The sequence below is a fragment of the Eretmochelys imbricata genome, chromosome 6 (genome assembly GCF_965152235.1).
Source record: "Eretmochelys imbricata isolate rEreImb1 chromosome 6, rEreImb1.hap1, whole genome shotgun sequence".
Lineage (NCBI taxonomy): Eukaryota > Metazoa > Chordata > Testudines > Cheloniidae > Eretmochelys > Eretmochelys imbricata.
The window spans coordinates 8,508,687-8,530,229 of NC_135577.1; the positions used below are offsets into that span (position 1 = coordinate 8,508,687).

A 21,543-nucleotide genomic window follows, 5' to 3' on the forward strand; every position below is an offset into this window, starting at 1 on the left:
AATAACCCACATGTTCAGTGGCTGAAAAGGTGGGGCTTATTGTTTGTCTTCAGGTCCAAGCTTGTGTTGTAGGTGGCGTTTGGGAAGGGCACCACCTGTTGCTCCTCAGTGGGCCCCCTGCTGTGCGGGTGACTGTTGCTATGGGACCCCGCATGCCATGCTGACCCTAACTTGGCCCGCGGGCAGGGTCCAGGAGCACATGCAGTGGAATGAATCGGGAAGGGCGGCAGATGCAGCCACCCCAGCATGGTTGCCCGACCCTTGAGCCTGGCCTACTTTCAGGGGCCCTCACAATACACAGCCTGGAGGGCAATGGGAGTGGTGCTTAGCCCAGTAACCCAGTGTGGTGCTAGGGAGCGCTGCAGAGAGTGGGATGGGTGCTCAGTAGGGGGCACTGTGTTGCAAGGAGTGGAGTGGGGGCTCAGTAGGGGGTGCTGTGCTGCAGGGAGCGGGTAGGGGGGGCTCTGTAGTGGGCATCATGATGCAGGGAGCAGGGCAGGGTCCTCTTACGCTTTCCCAATTCTGGGACTTCTCTGATTCCTGTGGCCCCTATTTGGATGCAGGATTCATCTTCAGTGCCCGTCCCAAAGCTCCATCTAGCTGAGACACCCCCCAGGGGCGAGTGACAGGAGAGAAACACCATTTTTCACTTCACTCTTTCCTTTTGTCTCACACTGAATTATTACCAGACAACACTGGTTTCCTTTTTCGGTTTAAGGTAATGGAAGAATACAATCAATTTGTATTCTGGCCCAGGGACCCTCTATCCTTTGATGACTCGGGGGGGGGGGGGGAGGTCCTTCTACCAGTCCAATATCTGCATTACTGGCAGCACAAGGCAAGCAATTATTTACATACTGCTCCATATCAGTTCTCATATTTGGCCACCAGCTGCTGCTTGCAGCCTGCTGAGTGTTTTCTCCATGTCTAGATGTCCATTATTATGGACTAGGGTTATCACTTCAGATCTTGTTTCAGTTGGGACAACCCTTACTGGCACATTTTCCCCATTTTGGTAGCTAAAATGAATCCTGTATTATGCAGCCAAATTTTCCACCCTTGATATTCCCCTTTAGCTACAAGCCGTTTTATTGCTGGATCTTTTTTTCCTGTTGGGATATTAGACCTATTTGTTCTGTTTTATCCCCTTCTACTGCTACTGGAACTAACTGGAATTACGGTTGCCACAATGTCCCCTCGTTAGCGCCTTCCTTAGCCTCCGCATCTGCACTGTTATTCCACTGAGCCTCCTCAGTCTCTTTCTTATGACCCCTTACCTTTCCCATTTGTACCAGCTGTTCTCTCTGCTGTGCTAAATTCCAAAGGTAAGACAATTTCTTGGCATGTGCAACAGGCTTGTTACCTGCTGATCTCATTTCTCTTTTCTGCCACTGGGACATCCAGTCTACTATAGCTCTTAGTACCCACTCAGAATCTGTGAAAAGACCTACTTTTAAAAAATCGATCAGGTATCCTGATCTAAATGTGCCACCAAGCCAGCAGGATCTTGTGCTGATACTGCGAAAACAGGGGTGTCCAGCCTCCCTATGCTATTTTCTTGGCAGGCAGGGGAGCTGTAGGTGCAGCTTTTTCGTGGTATGCCAGCCTTTGAAGCAGTTCTGCAGTGGGTGGCCTGTCAGTTTGGTCCCTGTTCTCATACTTCAACAATAGTTTCCAAACTAAACTCTTCAATGAGTCAGGGGTTCTCCACTGTCTCCTACTAAAATTTCTACCTTTATTGTCCTCTTTATCTCGCTTCCCCCCATTCTGTCTACCTTGCTGGCTGCCAAGGGGTGCAGAACACCCACTAATTTTCCCCTATGGGTGATCCAGCCCCGGAGCACACACGGAGTCGGCGCCTATGGTCTGTGTTAACATAATGACAGGTTTCAGAGTAACAGCCGTGTTAGTCTGTATTCGCAAAAAAGAAAAGGAGGACTTGTGGCACCTTAGAGACTAACCAATTTATTTGAGCATGAGCTTTTGTGAGCTACAGCTCACTACAGCTCACTTCACCGATGAAGTGAGCTGTAGCTCATGAAAGCTTATGCTCAAATAAATTGGTTAGTCGCTAAGGTGCCACAAGTCCTCCTGTTCTTTTTGTGTTAACATAGTAGCTCTCAGCACATCAGCCTCCACTCTTAGACTAGCCAATTCCTTGTCCCTTGCTACCTTGTCTTCCTCTAGCTTCTGTAATTTTAAACCATACTTCTTTTCTCTCGCTATTTCTTTCTCCTGTAATTCCTGCATCCTTATCCTCAGACTACTTACTTCTTTATTTAATACTGCAGCTACCATTTGCAAACCTGTCTGGAGCTCTTGAAAAGATTCTTTTTCTCTCATGCTTAACTCACTGATCCCATTGCTTCCATAGTTGATATGCATCAGGTCCGATAAAAGCACCACACTTCGAAGGACTGTCTCCATATTTTAAAACAAAATCCTTTAGCTCTTTTCCTAATACCACGTCTTTAATAGTACTTAATTCTACTTTCTTTGCTGTCATTCTGATATTTTTACACACGTAGCCAGGTAATAATACCAGAGTCTTAAGTTTCCTGAGTGGACTATAGCAGAAACATAGTTTATGACCCTAGTTCCTACCCTCTTGCTTGCTTATGGGATTGTCTCTCATAGTTCTGCACCTCCCAGACCTATGCTGTAACAACAACAGATAAAAGTTTCACAGGACTCCTCAGTCATGCATGCCTGGTCCTAATAGGAAGATCCTTATTCACAAGGTCATACATACGGGACTGTGTCAGTGCCTGGTCCTTACAAGACCATCCCCATCCACAAGGCCATGCACATGGGATTATAGTAGCCCCAAGTCTTTATTGAGACAGTCCTTGTCCACAAGGTCATGTGCCACTCTCAATTGTCCCACAAATTTATCTATACCACTAACTGCCTTGTGTTAAACTGACTCTTTCAATCGTCCTTCTTTCCTTAACAACTCCTGGATGGCTCACCAGTTTGTTATTCCGAGAAACTGGTGTTGGGGCACCCTTAAATAACCTGCCTATTGCCCTCTTAATCTATCCTTCCCGCGGTCTGGGTCTCCAAAGTAGTTAGGGAAAAACTTGGCCAACACAGATATAACTTTCTGATAAAATGATTGACACAAGCAGTATTCTTTCCAAAACTAGGCTCCTTTTTATTGGTGAAAATAATAATCCCTTATATACTAATAATCTAAAGGCACAAATCCCTTATTAACACAAGTTAAAGAGCATTTAAACTGCAATAGTATACAGTTTAAATGATTCTAAGTGGTTGCGCTCCATTACAGATGGCCAGTCTGCAACAGATCACTCACAGCAATCTTAAAATGTACTTTGAATTTTACATTTATAAAGCAAAATTAACACTCATACATCCTCACACACACACATATTAATACTACACTGTACTGTGCTATACTAGAATTGTAACTAACAGACTCACCTTATCTGCTGATTTTGCTGTGTTGACTCTGCTGCTGGTTTTTCAGGTTGCTTCACTCCATTTGGCTCCACCCTTTCAGGTCACCTCTCTGCTCGATCTTTTCATTCACTCCACTCCTAACTGTTTGAATAGTCTTAACCATCTGCCTTTTATACTGTCCTGTCAGCTATCAGATCTTTAGGGTGCATATTTATTGCTAGTTGTTTATCACTGAGTTATTCTGCACCTTTTCGGCTTTCTACCAATTCTATTCCACACTTCCCTCCCCCCGCTGAACTTTCGACCTTTTGGCCTACTTTCAGCAGTGAAGTACCATGTGAACTGCAGCTTCTAATGGTGGAGTGACTTTTGCCTATTCAAAATGGAAGCTAGGGACACAAAATGAAGTCCGGGGAATCTTTGCGGTATCACCTCTGACGCAATAACTCCTGGCTGAGCTAGACTGGGGCTTTGAAAAAGAGACACCCCATCTCCACTGACAGACTCCCAGTGATGGAAAATCCACCCCCTCATAGGGAAGCTGTTCCAATGGTGAAGTCCCCTCTCTGAGAAACACTGGCCCCTTGTTCCCAGCCTGAATTTTTCTCCCTTCAGCTCCCATCCTGTGGATTTTGCTCTGTCTTTGTCTGGGAATTAAACAGCCTTCTGCTCTCAGCAATTCCCTCCTCATTTAGGTGCTTACAGACCATGTCACCTCTTAACCTTCTCTTCACTAAATAGATCATGCTCCTCCACTCTCTCACTATACAGCAGATTTTCCAGACCTCAAATCATTCTTGTGGTTCTTTTGAACCATTAACAGTTTGTCACCATCCGGTTTACCTGCCAGTCAACTGCTCATTCAACACCCATACTCTGTGACCCCCAAAAGGCCCCCTTCTCCTAATGCTGCACCCTCTGCCCTTCCTGGTGCATTTGCATTTGGATGGACATACCAACACTTTAGTGAGAACCAAGTTATGGACAAAGTCTCCCCAGCACTGACAAGCAAGCCATTTATTAAGCAGTGTATGGGAAAGGCAGCCCGCCCTGGACAGTACATTTGGAGGGTGGGATGCACTCCCTATTGTTCTCCTGCTGGGGGTGCGAACAGGGGGTCACACAACAGGGAGGTGTTAAGTCCGTAGCTTGTCATCGCCTTGGCACACTGTTACTCTTTATCCACAGAGCATTCGGTGCTGCATGGGTGCAGAGGAAGCTCCCTCCACCCACCACGGTGGGAGAGAGGCAAGGGGTGGGGGACGTGCCAGAACGTCATGCTTACTGCAGAAGGCCTGCTGGATCAGATTCAAGAGGGGAGCCTAGGCATTCAGGTCACGAATCCCAGGGGACGGAGTTAAGAGCCATAAGGTGCCTCAGAGAACACGCCCCATCCTCAGGAGCAAGGGCTTCTGCTCCTGAGAGGGCCGCCAGACTGCACCCAGTGCTGGCACCTAGAGAGCTGCACCTGTTACTAATGGCCCGACAGCCATGGGGATGGTTCAACCTGGGAAGAAATCTCAAATTAAGCCCGATCTTGGGCTAAGCCCTAAACCACGTGGAGTTCAGGGGTCCAATCCCAGGGCAGGATGAGGCAGAGTCCTGAACTGGTTGCCCCAGGGCCTCCTGATCCAATGGACTAGGCCAAGTTGTGAACCACACACAGGTTGCCGTCCATACGAGAGGATCTCAGGCTGTCAACCGTTGCCCTCCATATGGGCTGATCTTAGGCCAGGACTAGGCCAAGCTGGGAACGACATGCCTGGTCACCATTTATCTGGGCGGATTTCCATCTGCTACCCCCCTGCGCTGGCCCCTACTCGATGTTGTCGTAGACCCGGATCACCTCCTGGCAGTCGCCCAGCGTGGCCAGCAGCTGGGATGCCCGCTCCATCTCCTCATCTGACAGCCGCACCCTGGCATTGGGGATGAACTCCAGGGCAGTGGAGAGCGACTGTAGACCCCGTGAGTCCAGCTTCTCCCGCACCCGGTGCAGAGATGGCACCTCACACACAAACTGAGGGGAGAGGACAGGACAGGGGCTGTGAGGGGCTGCAAACCTGCCCGCTGGCCCCCCGGGCCGCAGCACAGGTGCCCGCTGAACAGACCATGCCACCCCCACGGGGCTTGATTTGTAGAGCCTGCCTCTTCAGACCAGGCTGTTGCCAGTTCAATGCCTGGTGCTGGCCACCATCTAACTCGCCGTCTGACCCACATTCACCCTGTCCCTGCACTGCGGCTCCAGGGGATTTAACCCGCCCACCCCAGGAATAACGGCAGCAAAGGGGGGCCCATGCAGTCACTCCGGTGGGACAGGGCGTACAGGACGAGCCCCTAGGTGTATGCTAGAGCAGCCTTGGGGCAGCTCTCACTCATACACAGGCCCCCTGGGGAAGCAGGGAATGGGACAGAGGGCAGCATGCGATGCCCATGCCAGCCAGGGAAGACCCTGTGGGGGGGCGGGTTTACAACCTCCTTATGCTCCCATAGCATTCTCGAGGGTAAATCCAAGCATACCCTCCCAATGTCTCCCACGGATCCCGTGTATAATACGCCTGAGCCAGAGCCACGCCAGCCAGACCCCCACATCTCTCCCCTCCCCTGGGCCGGAGCAATGCCAGATCCCCACGATTCCTCCCCTTCCCCAGCCATATCAGCAGCAACCAGACCCTCATGTATCTCCCCTGTCACCTGGGCTGGATCAGAACCAGCCAGATCCCCACATATCTCCACACCTGTCCCCCGAGGCAGATTAGCACCAGGTGGGCCCCGATTGGTGCCTGAGCAATTACAACAGCCGCTGCCCCCCACTGGCTGATGGTATCTCCCACTCCGGAGTCCCACATTCTCCCAGCAATCTGCCCTGCAGCAGTGGGAGGGCCCTGTGGCAAGAGCCACAATGGACTTGCCACTATGACGGGGGCACCCTGGCTAACACACACACACCTTCAGAACTGCTCGCTCCTCCTCCTCATCTTCTTCCCACACGTCCTGGGCCCCGGCCTCGATCGCCAGCTCCAGGGCCTGCTCCAGGGCCACTGGCCTCTGCTGACGGTCCTGCCCACTGACTGTGATCACCCCCTTCTTGTCAAAGCTGTGCCGGGCCCCCTCGGACATCTGTGCCCTGCATGGGAACAGGGGGACATCAAGGGACAGGGAGTCACTTCTATACAGCATGAGAGACCATTCCTGGATGCTGGTCCAGGGGGTTCGTGCTTCGCACAGGATAGAGACGAGCGAGGAAGGGCTCAGAGAAGAGCCACAAGCATGAATCACCTGCCTCACAGAGAGAGCTTGAAGGCTCCCAGTGTACTGAATTTATCTCAGAGATGTCAAAGGCCCATTGTGCCCATCCTGCCTAACCCAGGCCAGAGAATCTCCTCCAGCGATTCCTGCCTCCAGCCCAGTAACTCCTGGCTGAGCTAGAGCAGGGCTTTGAGAAAAGACATCTCATCTCCACTGACAGACTCCCTGTGATGGAGAATCCACCTCGTCCCTTGGGGAGCTGTTCCAATGGTTCATTCCCCTCCCTGGTAACCTTGGGCTCCTTGTTCCAGCCTGGATTTGTCTCCCTTCAGCTCCCAGCCAGTGGATCTCACTCTGCTTTTGTCTGAAGGTTGAAGAACCCTCTGGTCTCAGAAAACCCCTCCCCATGTCGGTGCTTATAGACCAGGATCACATGACAGGTTTCAGAGTAACAGCCGTGTTAGTCTGTATTCGCAAAAAGAAAAGGAGTACTTGTGGCACCTTAGAGACTAACCAATTTATTTGAGCATAAGCTCTCGTGAGCTACTCATGAAAGCTTATGCTCAAATAAATTGGTTAGTCTCTAAGGTGCCACAAGTACTCCTTTTCTTTTTGCAGGATCACATGACGTCTTAACCTTCTCTGAGATAAACTACATTGATCGAGCTCCTTCAGTCCTTGGCTATGAGGCAGGTTTTCCAGCCCTCAGATTGCTCTTGCAGCTCTTCTCTGAATCCATAACAATGTAAATGGTTTGGGAAGAGGTTTAAGCTACCTCCAATTAAGCCTTTCTTGCACGGATATAAAAGAGTCCACCCAGAGATGTGTTGTGATAAGTGGGCTGGCAAATTTACCCTAATTGTGAGATCAACTGTAAAAAAAATGTAAAAATTCATAAGATGTCACAGTACTCTATATAATCATAGAACTGGAAGGGACCTTGAGAGGTCAGCTAGTCCAGTGCCCTGCACTCAATGCAAGACTAAGTATTACCTAGACCAGCGGTTCTCAAATTTTAGCAACCCAAGAACCCCCATTTTGATTTAAACATTTTCAGGAATCCCCAAGTCCCCACACTCTGCCCACTTCCCTGAGGCCATGCCCCACCCTGCTCCTTCTCGGAGGCCCTGCCCCTCGCTCATTCCACCCCCAGCTCACTCCACCCCCTCCTTCCGTCGCTCGCTGTCTCCTACCCTCACTTACTTTCACCAGGCTGGGGTACGGTGTTGGGGTGCACAAGGGAGTTCGGGGTGCGAGGGATTTTGGATGCGGGGTGTGGGCTCTGGGCTGGGGGTACGGGCTCTGTCCGGGCGGCACTTACCTCGGGCGGCTCCTGAAAGCAACCGGCACATCCCTCTGGCAGCAACTCCTTGGTTGGGAGGCCAGGGGATCTCTGCGAGCTGCCCCTGCCCGCAGGCACTGCCCCCACAGCTCCCATTGGCCGCAGTTCCCAGCCAATGGGAGCTGCAGAGTTGGTGCTCAGGGCAGGGGCAGTGTGCCGAGACCTCTTGGCCCCCCCAGGGGCCACAGGGACTTGCCAGCAGCATCCAGGAGTGATGTGGAGCCAGGGCATGTAGGAAGCCTGCCTTAGCCCCACTGCACCCCCGGATCTTTAGCGTGCAGGAGGTGCTGGGAGGAAGGGGGAGGAATTTTGGGAGGGACAGGGAGAAGTTGATCAGCGGGGCCTGCGGACACCCTGGGGTACCCTCGGGGACCCCCGTTTGAGAAACGCTGATCTAGACCATACCTGACAGGTGTTTATCTAACCTGCTCTTAAAAATCTCCAATGATGCAGATTCCACAACATTCCCAGGTAATTTATTCCAGTGGTTTACCACCCTGACAGTTACGAAGTTTTTCCTAATATCCAACCTAAACTGCCCTTGCTGCAATTTATGCCCGTTGTTTCTTATCCTTGTGACATTATCTGATTAAAATATGATCAGGTATATTATTGTTGCTACCACGGTTATACAATTGCAATAAATCTTATATAAGTATGTCATGTAAGGGGTCAAAGGAAAGGTTATGGTTTGCTGACTATGATTACCCTATTTGTATGCATGTATCGTTTTAGTACCTGAAGTTATGAATATTGACTATGTACCTGTATTTCAAATGTGTTCGCTCCTGTGGTAACACCCACAAGGTATTTACATCCAGTCTAGCCAACACATTGTGAATGGAGTATTCAAGTTGATGACCCATCAACAAATACAATGGGCCATAGCAGAAGCTTATCCCCACCTGATGGACTTTCCAGCCAGAATATTGCTAATGGCCCCTGCTATGACTCATTGAAGCATGCAAGGGCATATGACTAGATCAGTGGTTCTCGAACTTTTGTACCTGGTGACCCCTTTCACACAGCAAGCCTCTGAGTGTGACTCCCCTTATAAATTAAAAACACTTTTTATATATATTTAACACCATTATAAATGCTAGAGGCAAAGCAGGGTTTGGGGTGGAGGCTGAAGCTTGTGACCCCCCATGTAATAACCTCGCAACCTCCTGAGGGGTCCCGACCCCCAGTTTGAGAACCCCTGGACTAGATCATGTGGTGCTAAACTCCATCTCGGCCTGTACTTTTAAACAGATTGTGCTGAGGGCTTTGCTTGGAACAATGGGTTTCCCTCCATAGGGCAGAAGCTATAAAAGACCCTGGAAACATCTCAATTTTGCCTCTTTCCTGCTGTGATCTCTGCACTATGGACTTATACTAACGGGAGCATCCAAAGGACTGAGGACCTTCCAATCATTTGGAAGCAACCAGAGACTTAACAGGCCAACGGTTTATTTCAAGCCTGACACAAGAACTTTGCAACATGTGTATGTATTTGATTCCTTTAACCAATTTTAACTCTCACCTTTTTCTTTTCTCTTATAAATAAACCTTTAGACAGTAGATACTAAAGGATTGGCAAGAGTGTGATTATTGGGTAAAATCTGAGTTATATATTGACCTGGGTATGTGGCTCCTTCTTTGGGCTCAGAATAATCCTTTGGTTGATAAAATTGGTTTTAAATAACCACTCCTCATTAAGTCGAGCGTCTGGGTGTTGAAAAAAGGACTGGAATGCCTAAGGAGGCTGCAGTTCTGACTTCTCGTTAGCCAGTGTGGTGAGACAGAAGTTTAATTTTGTTGCTGGTTCGGTTTATCTTATGGAAGAATAACCACAAGTTTTGGAGTTATTCTGCTCTATTTCTCAGCAGTTTGTCCTGAATTTGGTATTCTCAGTTATGACCCACTGAGGCACGGTGATAGTCCTGTCCTCAGAGAACAATTTTTCTCCCTTCTCCTTGTGACAACCTGTTATATACTTGAAAACTGTTATGTCCTCTCTCTGTTTTCTCTTCTGCAGACTAAACAAACCCAGTTTTTTCAGTCTTCCCTCATTGGTCACGTTTTCTAGATCTTTAATCATTTTTGTCACTCTTCTCTGGACTTTCTCCAATTTGTCCACATCCTTCCTGAAATGTGGCGCCCAGAACTGGACACAATACTCCAGTTGAGGCCTAATCAGCACCGGAGTAGAGTGGAAGAATTACTTCTCGTGTCTTGCTTACAACACTCCTGCTAATACATCCCAGAACAATGTCCCCTTTTTTTGCAGCAGTCACAGAATCAAAGAAGATTAGGGTTGGAAGAGACCTCAGGAGGTCATATAGTCCAATCCCCTCCTCAAATCAGGGCCAACACCAACTAAATCATCCCAGCCAGGGCTTTTTCAAGCCAGGACTTAAAAATCTCTAAGGAAGGAGATTCCACCACCTCCCTAGGTAACCCATTCCAGTGCTTCACCACCCTCCTAGTGAAATAGTGTTTCCTAATATCCAACCTAGACCACCCTCACTGCAACTTGAGTCCATTGCTCCTTGTTCTGTTATCTGCAATCACTGAGAACAGCCAAGCTCCATTCTCTTTGGAACCCTCTTTCAGGTAGTTGAAGGCTGCTATCAAATCCACCCTCACTCATCTGCAGACTAAACAAGCCGAGTTCCCTCAGCCTCTCCTCATAAGTCATGTGCCCCGACCCCTAATCATTTTCGTTTCCCTCCGCTGGACTCTCTCCAATTTGTCCACATCCTTTCTGTAGTGGGGGGGCCCAAAACTGGATGCAATACTCCAGATGTGGCCTCACCAGTGCCAAATAGAGGGGAATAATCACTTCCCTCGATCTGCTGGCAATGCTTCTACTAATGCAGCCCAATATGCCGTTAGCCTTCTTGGCAACCAAGGGCACATTGTTGACTCATATCCAGCTTCCTGTCCACTGTAATCCCCAAGTCCTTTTCTGCAGAACTGCTGCTTGCCAGTCAGTCCCCAGCCTGTAGCAGTGGATGGGATTCTTCCATCCTAAGGACTCTGCACTTGTCCTTGTTGAACATCATCAGATTTCTTTTGGCCCAATCCTCCAATTTGTCTAGATCACTCTGAACCCTATCCCTACCCTCCAGCGTATCTACCTCTCCCCCCAGCCGTGTTACACTGTTGACTCATATTTAGCTTGTGGTCCACTCTGACCCCCCAGATCCCTTCCTGCAGTACTCTTTCCTAGGCAGTCATTTCCCATTTTGTATGTGTGCAACTGATTGTTCCTTCCTAAATGGAGTACTTTGCATTTGTCCTTATTGAATTTCATCCTATTTACTTCAGACCATTTCTCCAGTATGTCCAGATCATTTTGAATATTAATCCTACCCTCCAAAGCACTTGCAACTCCTCTCAGCTTGGTATCATCTGCAAACTTTATAAGTGTACTCTTCTATGCCATTATTTAAATCATTGATGAAGATACGGAACAGAACCAAACTCAGAAGTTATCCCTGTAGAACCCTCCCTTGATATGCCCTTCCAGATTGACTATGAACCAGTGATAACTACTCTGGGAACGGTTTTCCAACCAGTTATGCACTCACCTAGCTCCATCTAGGTGGTATTTCCCTAGTTTGTTTATGAAAAGGTCATCGAAGACAGTATCAAAATCCTTACTAAAGTCAAGATATACCACATCTACCGCTCCCCCACTATCCACATGGCTTGTTACCCTGTCAGAGAAAGCTATTAAGTTGGTTTGACATGATCTGTTCTTGACAAATCCATGCTGTTATTTATCACCTTCTTATCTTCTAGGTGTTTGCAAACTGATTGCTTAATTCGTTTTTCTATTATCTCTCCAGGTACTGAAGTTAAGGTGACTGGTCTGTAATTCCCTGGGTTTTCCTTATTTCCCTTTTTATAGATTGGCACTATATTTGCCCTAATAACAAATGCTGATGGGAAAAGGTATGAAAAAGACAGAAAGAATGAAGTAGTTTAAAACAAAAACGTCAGACTAGTATAACTCAAGGGCTATATTGAAATCATCCTTGCTAAACACCAAAGATGTGCAACTAGAAATTAATGAACCAAAATTGGTGAATCGGAAATTAGGCCTAATTGCTGAACAGGATAACAAGGGGCTGGGCTATTCCACGCATCAGTACATTCTGGGGTCCTTAAAGCAATTTAGCGGAAAATATGGGAAGAACAGATGGAGACTATTGGACCCAGACCCCTTTCAACCTAATCCTCGGGGATGTCTTGACCAGACCAGGCCAAAGATAGGGATTCAGATGACATCACCACCCCTACCAGCTCGACCTGAATCCCAGGTTATGTCTACACTGCAATTGGACACCTGCGTCTGGCCCGTGCCAGTTGACTCGGGCTCGCGCCAAGGGGCTGTTTAATTGCAGTGTAGACATCCGAGCCTGAGCTCTGGGACCTTCCCCCCTCATGGGGTCCCGGAACTCGGGCTCCAGCCTGAGCCTGAATGTCTACACCACAGTTAAACAGCCTCTTAGCCCAAGCCGGCTGGTGTGTCTCTTTGCAGTGCAAACAAAGCCCCAAACATGAGATAAAATACGATCAGACTTTAGCAGCAGCAGTAACAGCTTCAGCTCATCTCAACTAACTTATCTTTTAGCACAAAGACCAGTAATCACCATCTTTGTGACCATCTAAGAGACTGGAGAAACCCTTGTTTGATGTCTAAAGACTCTCTCCAACTAAAAGGGAAGCTGTTAAAATGAAAGCCTTACTCACTACTTTACATCTCAAAGGCTTTAACTGTTTTGCCTTCTTTTCTGAATCTTTAACAAAAGGATTTTTAGTGGAGTATTTGCTGTGCGGCTAAGCAGCATAAGGTCTCTGTATATCAAACCCCGAACCTTGTTTAACACTTTTTTGTGTTGGACAGTGATGTTGTTAGGCCCATCCTTGAACCTTTGGCCCATTTATTCCATCTAAATTAATGCCACAGATGTGCACCAGTTTAATTAAACCCATTTAAATTAACCCGGTGCACCTGTTCTAGTTAACCAGTGGTAACATTTTCCAAACAACCTACATGACTTAGGAACCTGAATCCCATTGATTTGCTAAGACTTGGGCTCCTAAAGGCCAAAAGTCACTTTTGAAAATGGGACTATGGCTCCTAAATCACTTAGGTGCTTTTGATAATTCAACCCAAGGCCTTGCTTATTACAACCTCATGTACAGACCAGCCCTGATCCCCATGTAGACTGTATGTTCCATGTCTCCCACTTGTGGCCAGGCTGTAGAGAGCATTAGCTAACTATTGCCCTCGAACTCATGCATTGTGTTTATCTCAACCACGAGACAATCATGTTTTAAGACCCAGAAGCGTCGGATTTGGTCATTGCATGGAGCACGGGAAGGGCCTTTGTGCAATGAAATGCAGGTTTGTCGGGCTCGGCAGGGAAGGACTGACCCACTGCGGCTCAGGATGAGCCGGATATCCTGGTAGGCTCGCTTTGCATTGTTCGTCAGCACCTCAATGAGCAGCGCAGATCCCCCAGGGCCTCTGGCTTCGTAGAGCAGGTACGAGGAGCTCTTCCCTTTGTCCTGCAGCGAGAAGGGGCAGATTCAGCTCTGTAGCTGGGCTTATGTCTTGGGAGGTGTTAGGGGGCTTTCCCTTCACACATACCCCACCCCCAGTTCTTGCCATGCAGACAGAAAGCAGAAGACTGGAAATCCAAAGTGCAGGCAATCTGTGTTCTCCGCGCAGCCAGCAACGTGTGTTCAGGTGCCCCTCCCCTCCCATTGCTCTGTCCTGCAGCTGCTCCCGAGACCCTCCTGCTGCCTATGCAGACTAGGGGTGGAGGGAGGAGGATACTGATGTAAGGGTGTCCCCCTCCCCCAGTACCCCATCTCCACAGAGCAGAGGGGACAGCCTGGCTCAGGACTCAGAGCTGCTGCAGTCTGAGGTCTGAATGGTGAGTGTCTGGGCACCTTTCTTAAAGAGACAGTGCACGGTTCCTGAGATTTCCCCAGCAGCCAGCTCACAGTCTCAGTCTCTCACACACACACTCTCTCTCTCCCTCTCCCCCTGTAGCCCATCTCCGCAGAGCAGGGGAGGCGAAACAGGGCTCAGGACAGAGCAGGAGAGCTTTCAGTGAGTGTCTTAAAGCAGCACTTTCTCCAGCAGCCAGCACACACCCAGAGTCTGTCACACACACACAGCATCTGTGTGTGTGTGTGTCTCTCTCTCTCACACACACACACACACTCTGTGTGTGTGTCTCTCTCTCATACACACGCACAGTCTCAGTCACACTCACCTCCCAACACATACTTGTATTATTGTTGTTGGTACTTCTTGGTACTTCCCGCAATTCGCATATATTCTCTGTAATTTTATTCTTTCAAAGTGTGTTATTTTAGTGTTTTGAGTGGTCTATGCATTTAATAATTTTTATTTCTCTCTTACATTTAAATTTAATTCTTTGAGCAGTGAGTTCTAAAATGCCTAACCGGTCCAGGCTGGAGTAATTAGCCCTGGTAACTGTTAAAAATATATATATATATCATATCTAGGGTTTTTGTTTCCACTGGTGGTGCACATCCGCACATACCTCAGTGCACATAACAAAATTTATTCCGCACATGGATGGAAAAAATTAGAGGGAACATTGCAGGCAATGCATTGTTTATTGGGGTTAGTTTCAAGCAAGCATATCCATGGCTCTGATGCCACAGATCCTTTACCTGTATCCCCGTTCCCTATTCCCACCTCCTTAGCAGGCCCAAATATATCGGCAGTGCACACCCCTGGTCCTACCCCTTACAATGTATGGTCATGTTCCTTTTCAGAGGGTCGTGAGTCTGGGGTCATGGTATCACCTCTTTTGTATCCCATGGGAGGGATAAGGAGTGGTGTTGTGTTCTGGCCAACGCCAGGCCTTTCTTTGGCCTTCAGTGTTTCTTATGTCTCCCCCCAATCCCCTCTTGCCCCTCCTAACTGGTTGCTTGAACTTGGCTTGAGAGAAGTGCCAGGCAATCCAGGATATGCTCGTATGTTATACTCCTCACCATACCCAGTAACCCTTTTAACTCTCTTTCTTCTCATTGTACTAACAAGCCCATCTGGCTGGGTAGAAGTAACACACAGTGTCTTTGTTCACAATTATTAGTAAGGATATAAGAACATCAGAAGTCAAGCCCAAAATTCTGCCCCAGGCTAACAAACAGGCCTATATACTAACAAAGGCCTGGGGTTAAACAATAAAGGCCAAGTCTCCATCCATCAGCAGGCCCCAGATAAACGTTACTGGTGGCTCCTGCACTACCCAGGAATGGCTCCTGCTTCCTCTCTGGACACACATGCATGAGGGACATAACCGCAAACTGGAGCCATAGAAACACTCTGAATTTTTATGGTATGGAGTGGCGCACCGGTCAGACCTGGAAACTGGGGTAAAGGAGGGGAGCCTCTGGAGCAATAGATTGTAGGCTTTGCCATATGGGATCAACACCAAGATCATAGAATCCTAGAAGATTAGGGTTGGAAGAGACCTCAGGAGGTCATCTAGTCCAACCCCCTGCTCAAAGCAGGACCAACCCCAACTAAATCATCCCAGCCAGGGCTTTGTCAAGGATGGGCAAAAACCTCTAAGGATGGAGATTCCACCACCTCCCTAGGTAACCCATTCCAGTGCTTCACCACCCTCCTGGTGAAATAGTGTTTCCTAATATCCAATCTACACCTCCCCCATTGCAACTTGAGACCATTGCTCCTTGTTCTGTCATCCGCCACCACTGAGAACAGCCAAGCTCCATCCTCTTTGGAACCCCCCTTCAGGTAACTGAAGGCTGCTATCAAATCCCACCTCACTTCTCTTCTGCAGACTAAATAACCCCGGTTCCCTCAGCCTCTCCTCATAAGTCATGTGCCCCAGCCCCCTAATCATTTTCGTTTTCCTCCGCTGGACTCTCCAATTTGTCCACATCCTTTCTGTAGTGGGGGGGCCCAAAACTGGACGCAATACTCCAGATGTGGCCTCACCAGTGCCAAATAGAGGGGAATAATCACTTCCCTCGATCTCCTGGCAATGCTCCTACTAATGCAGCCCATTATGCCGTTAGCCTTCTTGGCAACAAGGGCACACTGTTGACTCATATCCAGCTTCTCATCCACTGTAATCCCCAGGTCCTTTTCTGCAGAACTGCTGCTTGCCACTCAGTCCCCAGCCTGTAGCAGTGGATGGGATTCTTCCATCCTAAGTGCAGGACTCTGCACTTGTCCTTGTTGAACATCATCAGATTTCTTTTAGCCCAATCCTCCAATTTGTCTAGGTCACTCTGGACCCTATCCCTACCCTCCAGCATATCTATCCCTACCCCTGGCTTAGTGTCATCTGTGAACTTGCTGAGGGCGCAGTCCACCCCATCATCCAGATCATTAATGAAGATGTTGAACAAAACTGGCCCCAGGACAGACCCCCTGGGGCACTCTGCTTGATACCGGCTGCCAACTAGACATCGAGCCGTTGATCACTACTCATTGAGCCCGACGATCTAGGCCCATCTAGCCCAGTCTCCTATCACTGACAGCACTCAGAGCCTAGACTTCAGCCCAAGCCCAAATGTCTACGTGGCAATTTTATAGCCTTGCAGCCCAAGCCCCATGAGCTCACGTCAGCTGACCGAGCCCAGCCACATATTTCATTGCTGTGTAGACGTCCCCATGGCAGTGGCCCCTCTAATTTTTCCCACCAGTGTGCGGAATGAATTTTGTTACAGGCACCAAAATGGAGGTGATGTGTGACACATCATCTTCATATTGGTGCACGTAACAAAATCCATGTGGTGGGAGTGGGGCTGAGGGGTTCTTGTGGGAGGGGGCTGAGGGCTGGGGCAGAAGGTTGGGGTGCAGGGGTGTGAGGGCTCTGGCTGGTAGTGCAGGCTCTGGGGTGGGGCCGGGGATGAGGGGCTCAGGGCTGGGACAGAGGGTTGGGTGCAGGGAGTGAGGGCTCTGGCTGGGGGTGCAGGCTCTGTGGTGGAGCTGAGGGGTTTGGGGTACAGGAGGGTGCTCCAGGGCTACTGCAGGGAGAGAGGACTCCCCCCCGCCCCCAGTGCTCTCTCCCCACAGCAACACCTGGGCGAGGCCAATGGGAGAGGCGCCTCTCCCTGCCGCGGGAGCTCTGGGGCTGGAGGATAGGCATCCCTCCCCCTGGCCCCAACGGGGCCGGGTCAGGCCACGCCTGGGCCCGATCTGGCTGCAGCTGGGTCTGTGCCACCCTGCCTGCGCCCGATCCGGCTTCAGCTGGGTCTGGGCCGCCCCGCCCGCACCTGGGCCTGATCCGGCTGCAGCCGGGTCAGGGCAGCAGGGTGAGTTGGGGCTGGGGAAGGGGCACCCCTCCTCCTGTAGGTCCCCAGGCTGCTTCCCTCAGCGCCTGCGCAGCACTAAATAGACTGCTGCATGGCTGCACAGCTTACGGGGAACTTAGACTCATGGTGAACGAGGCTGGACGCAGCCCAGACACACCATGACTAAGAGCGTAGCCCTGGCCCACTGGGCACGGCAGAGACATCTCGGAACTGAGATTTGGTCCCCATTGTGCCGGGCGCTGTTCTGACACTTGGTGACTGAGAAAAAGTCCCCGTCAGACCGGGCGTGCACAGATACACGGCGACCAAGATCAGGTCCCCCATCGCAACAAGTGCTGCACAGATACACCAAGTAGTTGACAGTCCCTGCCTCAAAGAACGTATAATCTAAATAGACAGGACGCAGGGTGGAGAAAATGGGCACCACAGACTATTCCTGTGCAATAGTACTTGAGTTTTCACTAAATCTTTCACAATTATTTTTGCTATTCTTTTTCCCGCCCTCTGAAAGAAGACCCCCCCCCCGACACATTTTTTGAACCAGGACATTTTCAAAAATGAATTTACAAGAGAAGAAGATTAGATGCACATTCCCCTCACCCCCCAGAAAAACATAACAGTACTGTGTGACCAAACTAACCAATCAAAAGGTACTGGTAGCAATACCGGGGCAGGGTGGGGGATTTTTCCATTTGCTCTAGTTCATTTTGCAGTCTTCACCCTGTGCATGTGTGTGTGTTTTGCAACTGGGTGACTTTTGATTGGGCAAATACGAATGGGTTTATTAGCTCAGACCCTATTTGCAAATGGGAAAACTGAGGCACAGACAAACCAAAGCCACATTTATTACATGTTCGCTGTTGGGCTGTCCTGGGTCTATGACAGATATGTTTCAACCCTAACTCTAGGGTTGAATAGACTCAGGGGGAAATGGAGGCAGGCCACTTATTTTTGGGCCCAAACAGGGTTGGGGCCCCAATTTGAGAGGGCATGAAGGAGTACGACTTCCAGAGACTGGGACCTCGGCACTTCCTGAGAACCAAGTCCCTTTATACAATCCCAAGATGGGGCAGCTTGAAGTCAGGGATGCTCTTGAGCTAACTGAAGGCTAGGGTAGAGAAAGGAGATTGAGAGCATCTGCTCTCCCCACCCTATAACCACAGATGGTCAAAACACTGGTAGCAAAACAGTCTTCCGTTAGAAAAGGTAATTTTGTTAGAATCTAAACATTTCACAGGAGCTTGTAAATTTCAATGAAATTTGATGTGAAAATGAATCACTTCAATTTTCTCAGTTCAAGAATACAAAAAATGTGTTTTCCTAAGGTAACACTTCATTTTGACTGTATTGTTCCAGTTCATTCCAATTTTACATTATATTATATTAATTTCAATGTAGGTTTAATATTTTGTATTAAATTACAAGGTTATGGCATTAGTGAAAGGAAATAATTCAGTGTGTCTGAACTTTCTTTCCACTAAACATTTTAAAATCTAAATTTTCTAATCTGATTCAGAATGAAAACAAATTTAGAAGTGTCAGAATTTCCTGTGGGATGGACATTCCTTTTCCCAATCATCTCTATTCGTAACACAAGGACGAGAGGATGTTCAGCAAAATAAAAGGTGGGAAATTCAAAGCTGATCATAGAAAATACTTTTTCACACAATGGGTGATTATCCTGTGGAACTCACTGCCACATGATGTCACGGGGGCAAGAATTTAGCAAGATTCAAAGAGGGACTGTATATTTCTATGAACCATAAGAACATCCAGACTTGGAATAATTAATGTAAACAACTTCTGGCAGGGATATTAAACCTCCTGCTTCAGGGCTTGAGCTGACTGTAACTATTACAGACCAAATTGAGACCTAACTTATCTCCACATCTGCTACTGCAGAATTCTTACACCTGCCTCTGCAGCCTCTGGTGCTGGAAACAGGATACTGGAGTGGACACACCTCTGCTCTGACCCATCTGGCAATTCCCTATGTCCCAAGTGATTTGCCCAAGGTCAGAGGGAACAAGTGGCAGAGCTAGGAATAGAAACCACAAGTCCTGTAGCCCAGCCCAGCACCACAGCCAAAAGCCCAGCCTCACTCTCTCATTCAAGGCTCGCAATGCCCCTTTGCGTAGCCTGGCCTGGCCCAGAGAATACAGAAAGGCTGCAGCCCATGAGCCGGGCTGGCAGGACCCGGCTACATACCCCTCCCTTGATAGCCGCCTCAATGGATGCTTTGGGCATGCTCTTGCTCCGGCACTGCTCGATGATGTTGGCCAGGTTGGTGTTGAGATCAGGGTTGGGTCCCCCCTCTGCAACAGGAGAGAAAGGGGGCATCACAAGGGAAACATGGCTGGGATCCCATTCCAGGGCAGTCCTGACTCCCAGCCCCCACTGCTATAACCCATCAGCCTCCACTCCTCTCCAAGAGCCAGGGATAGAATCCAGGTGTCCTGACTCTGAGACCCCCCTGCTCTAACCCACTATCCCCCCTCCAGAGCTGGGGATGGGACCCAGGAGTCCTGAGGTCCCTGGTGACCCTCCCTGCCCCAAACCACCTGTCCCAAGGCCCCTCCTCTCTTCAGCCACCGTTAGCTGTTACCTCCGGCTGCCTGAACCACAGGGACTGGGCTGCCCCCCTCTTATGTGAAACAGCTGCTAGAGTGGAGCACAGACCCAGCCACCTTAGGGGAGGTGCTGTGGGACAAAGGAAAGATCGAGTGGAGAAAGGATGAGAAGGGGAGACACTACCCTTCAGACCAGCATCCTCTTCTCCAGCAGCCAGGGAGGTTGCTGGCTTCGGGCTAACAGAGGTTAGGGGGTGTGGGGGTTAGGGTCGTGCTAGTGGTCAAGGCTGGGCTGGCAGGGCTCTGTAGCCACAGCCTCTGGCGAAGGCTGGGCCCCATCAAGTGCCGGGAGGCTGGGAAGTCTCTGTAATGCCCCCTCTGGCTGCAGCGGGGCCTGTGGGGCACGGGGAAGCTGGCAGGGCTCCGTAGCACTCCCTCTGGCTGGGGCTGGGTCACGCACAGGAACGGTCTCTCCCCCTCGGTACCTTTCACAGCGAAGCGCAGCAGCATGGTGAGTTTCTGGAAGAGCCGGCTGCGCTCGGCGTCCCGCGGGCCCTTGATGTGCTTCACCTTGGACCATTTGTTGTGGCCGGCGGGGGTGGCACCTGTGGTGTGCAGGGCCCGGCACGATGAGCGGGGGGCAGGGGCAGCCAGCCTGGGCGCCAGCACCGAGGCCAGAACACAGCATCTGTATGGGGCAGCTGCCCTCCCCATGGCACTGGGCAGGGACATGGGTGTGAGCTCCTGAAACGCACACAGACAGCTGGGTGGGACCTCTTGTCACACACACACACACACGACACACACTGCTCAGCCCCCCTGAAGCACACACACACACGACACACACTGCTCAGCCCCCCTGAAGCGCACACACACAACACACACACTGCTCAGCCCCCCTGAAGCGCACACACACACGACACACACTGCTCAGCCCCCCTGAAGCACACACACACAACACACACACTGCTCAGCCCCCCTGAAGCACACACACACAACACACACACTGCTCAGCCCCCCTGAAGCACACACACACAACACACACACTGCTCAGCCCCCCTGAAGCACACACACACACATTACAGGCAAGTGTGAGCTCCTGTCACGCTCACCCATACACTGGCCTCCTCTAACACACACACACACATTACACAGCAGCCGGCGGTGCGAGCCGCTGTAACACACACACACCCCGTCACACAGCCCGACCCGTCTCTTTCCGTGACACTCCCACGCTGCACAGCCGGGCCTGGGCCCTCTTGTACCTACTAGTCCCCGCTCCCCGCCCAGAGCCGGGAGAGAACCCAGGAGTCCGGGCTCCCAGCTCCCCAAGGCGCAGCGGGGCCCCGCGCACAGCCCAGGGGCGGGGACCGGGCTGCCCTGCAAGGGGCTCCTACCGCCCGGGGACCGGGTGCAGCGAGCGCTCCAGCGGCCGGACCCGGGACCCAGGCGTGCGGGGCTCTGGGCCGGAAGGTCGCTGCGCTGGGGCCTCCCCGGGCTGCTGGAGCTGGCGGCGCAGGCGCTGGGCCCTTGAGCCGGGGGGCGGGGAGCGCAGCGGGGCTGGAGCGGGGCGGAGCCTTCCCGGGCCAGCCCGGCCCCCTGGGTCCCAGCCCGGACCTGCCCGTG

At 50.3% G+C, this 21,543-nt stretch overlaps 2 protein-coding genes across 2 annotated transcripts in view; one reads left to right on the forward strand and one right to left on the reverse strand.

Annotated features, from left to right (window-relative positions):
- Window positions 1-21,543, forward strand: part of LOC144266062 (uncharacterized) — an 88,258-nt gene that overhangs the window by 26,583 nt on the left and 40,132 nt on the right.
- TACO1 (translational activator of cytochrome c oxidase I) lies at window positions 4,429-21,382 on the reverse strand. The gene is made up of 6 exons (XM_077820720.1): window positions 21,183-21,382; window positions 20,403-20,661; window positions 19,556-19,662; window positions 13,449-13,582; window positions 6,373-6,550; window positions 4,429-5,443 (listed from the first exon to the last, which is right to left on the reverse strand). Exons 2-6 carry the CDS (start codon window positions 20,647-20,649, stop codon window positions 5,243-5,245), a joined length of 867 nt encoding a protein of 288 aa, XP_077676846.1. The 5' UTR covers window positions 20,650-20,661; window positions 21,183-21,382; the 3' UTR covers window positions 4,429-5,242.

Excerpts from the sequence above, each read along its gene's own strand:
- TACO1 (XM_077820720.1), bottom strand. The coding sequence starts at position 20,649 with ATGTCCCTGCCCAGTGCCATGGGGAGGGCAGCTGCCCCATACAGATGC. Across the intron at positions 13,583-19,555 it reads AGGCGGCTATCAAGGGAGGG|GACAAAGGGAAGAGCTCCTC; the intron begins GTATGTAGCCGG and ends TTCTCGCTGCAG. Across the intron at positions 6,551-13,448 it reads CTCATCCTGAGCCGCAGTGG|GGCACAGATGTCCGAGGGGG; the intron begins GTCAGTCCTTCC and ends GTTCCCATGCAG.